General features: G+C 40.4%; 1 protein-coding gene across 1 annotated transcript; it reads left to right on the forward strand.

Moving 5' to 3' along the window:
• Positions 1-1541: 1541 nt before the first annotated feature.
• Positions 1542-7149, forward strand: LOC309356162 (vomeronasal type-2 receptor 26-like; the record flags this gene model as incomplete). The annotated part of the gene is made up of 6 exons (XM_081887338.1): positions 1542-1753; positions 2387-2678; positions 3668-4528; positions 4850-5065; positions 5297-5423; positions 6245-7149. The coding sequence occupies 6 exons, from the start codon at positions 1542-1544 to the stop codon at positions 7147-7149; spliced, it is 2613 nt and encodes an 870-aa protein (XP_081743464.1).
• Positions 7150-7873: the final 724 nt, after the last annotated feature.

The raw sequence follows: 7873 nt of genomic DNA on the forward strand, positions 1-7873 counted from the left end.
AAAAATTACTGCCAAATGCATTAGGTTGAACTTTCACTCATTCTTTCTTAGAGACAATAGTACGGTTAGGTGCTTCCTCCCTTCCCTTCCATACCCCACCTTGTGACCTTGTAAAAACTTTGACAGCAGAGTAGCTGGACACACTACAAGGCATATAAAGCATAAAAATTGTATGACTCCAGAATTCCACCATCTTAATTTGCTCTAAGAAACCTATATGTAAAACCAGGTTGAGTCAAAGCATTAAAATAAGTGAAAACAGGTATGTCTCACTGAGTTATTTCTAGGCATACTGCTATGAAACAGTAATGATTATTGTACCGAGGACCAGCGGTGTACATTATTAGGTATCTGCTAAGGCACACATGTGTATTGCAGGCCCATCATGTAGGTCTATCCCACACATGTGGCAAAGGTGAGGTGACCGACTCAGGTGGCAGGATCCAAAGGGGGCAGCAGATCAAGCCTCCAGTGATTGCATTGCCTGTTGCTGCTGCCACAGAGGCAATAACAGCTGTGGCTTGTTCCTTGTAGGATCTGTGACCTTCTCAGCAGCCCCCCTCCAAATCCAGCTCTACAGTGGACTCTTGGTGAATAGGAGGTAGCTCTGGTCTCCTATCACCTGTGTTCCTGATGTAGATCTTCACTCACTCCTTCTTCGCTGGTGGGATAAAATTGAGCAGAAAGAATGGTACAATTTACTTCCTTGGATGCACCCCTTGGGAGACTGAGTGGCTTCTGTGAAAGAAAAGTGTTCTATAAAAGAGGAACAGGGACCAATGAAGAAGCCATGCTCAAGATCCCACAAACCCTAGAGATGTGCAGGTTGCATATTACTTATACGTGATTTAACAATTGATGCATCTCAAGGCAGACCTCGAATACTGCTTTGGATTAAAGTAACATTCACTACACCCCTAGTCAGTTCTGCGACTAGCTATTTTAATACTTTATAGCAAAGGAGAGTATTGACTACCATCCTGTAGATAAAACTGAAGCTGAATATTGTGATTCATTTCAAGAATTAGTGCTGCTTTATTTTTCGAAGTTGTCTAGACAAGGGGTAGCTAACCTCTGCCCTTTGGAGTCCAAAATTAGGAAGAGAAAAGCCAGAACTTTTCTTAAAACAAAAGAAAACATGTTTGCTTCCATAATTGCTGTTCAAGGTCTCTAAAGAAGGAATTCTTTCTCGACAATTATTCATGCCACACTGCATATATCTATAAACACACAAACACACACAGAGAGAGAGAGAAATCTCCAGAGGCTTTTCAGATAATAGGAAAAACAATAACTTGGCAAGCCTGAAAGTGGATATTAGTAGGCTTCTGGTGCAGAAAAACTGGGAGTAGGGCACTGTCACTTTCATCTCTAACAAATCCCCTTTCATTATGTCACTAGGCAGATAATTCCTAGAATACTGCTAATCTCACCCAGTATTCAAGACATTCATTTTTGTAGATGTGGTGATTCAAAAGCTAATGATGGATTGTGCCCTGTGAAATAGATTATTGGCAGAGGCAAGAGAAAAGCTTAACAAAATGCTGGATCTAGTGAAGGTGCTTCTCCTCCTTCCACTTGCAAGTGGAGTAGGTAACAGTAAGTGCCCCACTAACGTTCCTATACCTGTAGAACACGAATGGTATCAAGGAGGTGACCTCCTAATTTGTGGGATGACTTCTCATATCATTTACCATTTTAGTGAAGTATCCTTCCGAATACATCCTTCTCAGAAGTTATATGAATTTCCAAAGTAAGGACATTCCCCCCCTCCTCCTCCCTATAAGATTGTCCTGGTCATATCACCAACACAAACAACAGTTTCTTTAAGTGACAAAAACTTTATATTGTAGACCACCCTGTGATCCTTAGATGAAGGGCAGTATAGCAATGATAATGATGATAATGATGATGTTCAAGGAAAGGCACACTGGGATTGCACCCATCCAGGAACACAATTGTGCTTCTCTAGCACCTTTTGGTGCCTGGCGTGCTCTGGTCCATGGGGTCACGAAGAGTTGGACATGACTAAACGATTAACAACAACAAAGCACCTTTTGGGATCTTGTGCATTCTACAGTGTTTAGAGAAAAAAATTGACTCTGGCATCCTCTTGTGAGATCTCTTCCTGATTTGTCCCTCAGATTCCAAATCCAACAGATTTTGCCCCGTTGGTTATGGGATAGATTTCATAGGAACTGGAATACACCCAGATCCAAGATCTCAGTATATTGATGCATGATTTGAAGAGGGAGTTTTTAATAGGTTGTAGATATCAATATCAAATTAAATAAGATCCATAGAATATAAATCAGTCGCCACCTTTTTGTGGGATGTCAGGCACGGTGACATTATCTTGTGATGCACTAAATTCTTCTGTTTGCAGTTTTGTGACAAAGTTCCACCAGCATGTCCTTGCCTTGGTGTTTGCAGTGAATGAGATCAATGAGAATCCAAATATATTGCCCAATGTAACACTTGGGTTCCACATCTATGACAGCTACTATGATGCTAGGATGACCTATCGTACCACCCTGGACATGCTCTTCAAATCTCATAGATTTAACCCCAACTACAAGTGTGGCATCTGTAACAGCCTCATCACTGTCATTGGGGGACTTAGCTCTGATACTTCCTTCCATATTGCAGATATCTTAAGACCCTACAAGATTCCACAGGTAGGATCTCTGCATATGAGACATGGGGATGTGCAGAAACAAATCTCTTACCATGTTTGCTTTTGCTTTTATGGTTCAGAAGCAGGAAGATGTCTGAACGGCATTCTTGAAAAATTATTAATCTGCTCTAGAACCTTTATTGGTATTGATGTGAAGCTCACTGTTGGTAGTTACCTGGCTGTTCTTTTTTGCCTTTTTGAATATGGGGAAGACATTTGCTCCTTGTAAATCAGTACAATTAAAGTATCTAGGTGTTCCCTTACCACCTCTTTTCCTCTCTTGGGCTCCCTGACATCATTGATTCTGTTATCACCAGGTTTGGTTGATTGTCTTCCATTAACACATGTGAGTCCGTAAGTGACTGTGGAGGCTAATTGTGGATCCACACGTCCTTCCACAGTGGAGAGATTAGTTTCTGGGTGGGAGCTGATCATGGTGAGGGTTTGCCAAATGTGCCTTCCTCTTAGCACATTTCTCTCTTTCGTCCCGGTTTTGAACATCTTCAGTGTCCATGATACCTTTGTAAAGGCTGTTCTCCAGTTGGAGAGCTTGCAGGCCACTGTTTTCCAACTGTCTGTGTTTATACTACTTTTTTTGTTAGATTTCCATTGAATGAGTCTTTAAACCTCTTTTGTTGACCACCAGCAGTATGTTTTATATTTTTAAATTTGGAATAGAGTTGTTGCTTTTGTAAGACAATAATCAGGCATCCAAACATAATCAGTCCAACAAAGTTGGGAGGGTAATACAATTTAATCCGTACCTTATTACAGGTATGCTGTTGCCCCCCACTCACATCCCCCCTAGGAAGGAGAATAGATAGACATAACCTTGTTTTAAATACATTTCTGAAAACCATACACGTCTCTAGACATTTCAAAACAGCATGGCCATATCTCTATATTAACAGCTATAATTCTGCATAAGTTTTCATTTTCTTTACCTCTCATAGTGTTCAGATCTCTCATAATACTATGTGTTTTTAATAGATCACATATGGCTCGTTTGCAGTAGGAAACAGGGAAACAACGCAGTCCAATTCCTTTTACCGCATGGTCCCAAATGAAGACCATCAATATATGGGAATTATTCAGTTACTTCTACATTTTGGATGGACATGGGTTGGGATCTTTGCTGAAGATGATGATGGTGGAGAACATTTCTTGTCGACCCTGGAACCATTCCTTTCCAAGAACAGAATCTGTTCAGCTTTTACAAAAAGAATCCCCAGACAAGCACATATAGGTGACATAGAAAAACTTCTCCATACATGGTCAAATGTTTATCCAGCTTTGATAGAGAACAAACCTTGCACACTGATCCTGTATGGAGGTTCATTGACTATCATGTTGCTAATGACTATTACTTATCTCCCACATCCTGATTACAAAGGAAATGCATCCATTGCAAAGGTATGGATTATGACAACACAGATTGATATCATATTAACAGGTCTTCAGATAGGCTTTGATATACAACTCTTCCAAGGAGCTATCTCCTTCAGCATTCACACAAAAGAGTTGCTAGGCTTCCAGGAATTTCTTCAAACCATAAAGCCCTACAGTACCAGAGCAGATGGTTTTCTCAAGGATTTCTGGGAGCAAGCGTTTGCCTGTTCATTTCCAAATCCCCAAGAGCTGGTGGATGAAGATGAACTATGTACTGGGGAAGAGAGGTTAGACAGCCTGCCTGATCCAGTTTTTGAAATGAGCATGACTGGCCATAGCTATAGTATTTACAATGCTGCCTATGCTGTGGCTCATGCCTTACACACCATCTCATCAAGATGCCACCACAGAAGAATGACTGATGGGGGGAAACATAAACTCCATGATCTCCAGCCTTGGCAGGTAATGTTTTCACAATTAAAATCTTCTTCATTTTTGCTCTTAGCCCAGAACAGTTTTGTAGAAATCATCAGAGAGTATCCAACCTTTTCCTACACAAAGTTATTAGTGAAATGGGTTCATATTTCCTCTCAAATTGGTGGCTGTAATGGGGAATCAATTTTTTCTTCTATCACTATGCATGTTCCTTTATCTACCTTTTATCACGTCTGGTTGTTCCTTTGCTATAGAAAAAACATAAAGGAAAGGAATGTACAAATAATCAGCATTTCATGTCTATGGGCATGAAATGTTAGCTCTTGTTTCTTTTCCACTTTCAAATAGCTGCAACCATTTCTGCAAGGGATTTCATTCAATAACTCAGCTGGAGAAACAATATCACTTAATGCTAAAAGGGAAATGGGAGGTGAATTTGATATCAACAACATGGTCATCTTCCCAAACAGATCCTTCCAGAGAGTGAAAGTTGGAAGTGTGAGTGAAGGAAAAGGATTCATCATTCATAAGGCCATGATTATATGGCCAAGAGGTTTTAACCAGGTACAGATTGAGTTTCCCCCTGTTCTTGACTGGATTATCAGTTCTAAAACACCACTTGTTGTGCAACCCTATGCATCTGTCTCTGTCATGAAATCAGGAAACTAAACAGAAGTGTATGATTAAATGGAAAATATTTATTTTCCAACCAACTTTTGAAAATGCTTTGCTTATTTGAGCAATATAAATTTCCTACGTTGTACCTACGGTATCTGTTTTCTTATTGATGGATAGGGGATTCCCATTTCGGTCTGCAATGACTCCTGCCAGTCTGGGTATCGGAAACAAAAGAAGGAGGGGAAGACGTTTTGCTGTTATGACTGTGCTTTATGCCCCGATGGGAAGTTTTCAGACCAAAAGGGTAGGTGATACAACTGTTCTCCTGATATAGCATCCTACTAAAAGGACTAGGGATCCTTACCCATCACCCTGGTGTGTTTGTATATGTGACTCTGTGTTGTAAACACTTTCTTGCAGGATGGGGGTCTTTCATTGTCACTTGAGACAGACAAATGCCAACAACCAGTTTTTCAACTAATTTTATTTTAATGAATTCCCATAATTTTGTGTGAAATATATATTTCATATATAGGCATTTTAGCGAGAATCTATGTTTTCATCTTATACATGATTTTTTATTAAAAATTTATGTAAAACCAATGTGTTTCCTAATTCCTTTCATAATCCCATTCCCCCCCCCCAAAAAAAACACCAAAAATGAATTGCTTTTCAACTCAAGAAGAAAGTGGGTCATTAACCTCCCAATATTTCTCTTATAGCAGCAAAAAAATATAGGAAGCTGTTTTATGTCAAGTGAGAAAATTTGTCCATCTAGTTCAGTATTTTCTACACTCAGATGTTCTAAACTGGCTTTAGAAATAAAAAGGAACATGCTGCCAATGCATTGAAGTGTAAAAATCTCCCATTATTTAAAAAAAATAAAAATCCTCTTTGGCATTTAGGAAAATCACCTCCACTCATGTCAACTCAAGTGTATACACATTGACACATCATCATTGTTCTCATTGTGGTGAGTCATAAATTCACATGTACACCTCCGCACTGGAACTATGAAACAGAAATAAAGATATATTTCATTTATTATTTGGAGAGGAAGTGAGGAAATTCTTCTTAAGTCTCACATGGAATGACACTGAAATGAGATTTCTTTCTGTTTTTCAGATATGGATGACTGTCTCCAGTGCCCAGAAGATCAGTATCCAAGCAAGGACAAAGATCAATGTTTTCCAAAGCATCTAACTTTTCTATCTTTCAAAGAGCCTTTAGGGATCATTTTAACTTCTGTTGCTGCATCCTTTTCCTTTATCACAGCTTTGGTTCTAGGAACCTTTATTAAACACAAAGACACCCCCATCGTCAAAGCCAACAACCGGGACATCAGCTACATTCTGCTTGTCTCTCTCGTCCTCTGCTTCCTCTGTTCTTTGCCATTCCTTGGACAACCCAATAATGTGACCTGCATTCTCCGGCAACCAGTTTTTGGCATCATCTTCTCTGTGGTTATTTCTTGTGTGATGGCTAAAACCATCACTGTTGTGGTCGCTTTCATGGCCACCAAACCAGGATCCAGCATGAGGAAGTGGGTGGGGAAAAGACTGGCCAACTCCATTATCTTTTCTTGCAGCCTCATTCAATCAGGAATTTGTGTTTTGTGGTTGGCAAACTTCTCCCCATTCCCAGATCTGGACATGCATTCTCAGAGCAAAGAGATCATTGCATTATGCAATGAAGGATCTGTCCTCATGTTTTATTTAGTTCTGGGCTTCATGGGATTTCTGGCCATCATCAGCTTCACAGTGGCTTTCTTTGCTAGAAAGCTGCCAGACACTTTTAATGAAGCCAAGTTCATCACTTTCAGTATGCTGTTGTTTTGCAGTGTTTGGCTAACTTTTGTTCCAACCTACCTGAGCACCAAAGGGAAATACATGGTGGCAGTGGAGATCTTCTCCATCTTAGCTTCCAGTGTTGGATTACTTGGTTGTATCTTTTCCCCCAAATGCTATATTATTATTCTTAGGCCGGAGTTGAACAACAGGGAACAGCTAACAAAGAGAAAGAATTATTGAACCTTTATTCAATATGTTATGTTCTTTCAGGAACTGGCAGACTGCCGGCTTAGATAATCAGCACACAGTCATTGTTAGTTACAAGCATATTTATTATACACAGTAATTAACCACAGAGCCACTTATGCTAGCGACCGTCCATCAAGATGATGTTGAGGCATCTGAATTCAAAGTGTGTCTCCAACAGGAAACACGCCGGCACCACCATCGCTTCTTCTTTAATTGACACCTTTCTCTGACCTTTGTTCGCCCACGAGCCTGGGGACTCTCGGGGTCATCTCCCATCTCTTCCTCTGAGGAAGAGTCTACCCTCCTGTGTTGTGACCAAAGGCTGCTCCTCAGAGAATTGGCCTCCATTTAGCCCACTTTCACTGTCCTGAAATTTACAGTCTCTTCTCCTCTAGAGAAGGGCGTTGTGGCCCACTGCCTTCTGCTGGCCGGGAAAGAGGCCAGTCTCTTTCTTCCTCTTCTGACTGACTGCTCCCCCACTCAGAATCCTTATCGTGGCTGCGGGAAGGCAGGTCCATGACATGTTCATTCTTTTCAGTGGGCCTGTTCTGACTGTAACTAACATTGTATCCTTTATCATGAGCTCTTATTAGGAATTCTAGAAGAATGAAAGCACCCATGCTCTAATATTTGTGACAACAATTGTTTCTACATTCTGATTGCCAGAATAATATCTTCCAACCCATCCCTTGGAACACTCCTTTTTGGGGATTCA

The sequence above is a fragment of the Podarcis melisellensis genome, assembly GCF_964234715.1.
Source record: "Podarcis melisellensis genome assembly, chromosome: 13".
NCBI lineage: Eukaryota > Metazoa > Chordata > Lepidosauria > Squamata > Lacertidae > Podarcis > Podarcis melisellensis.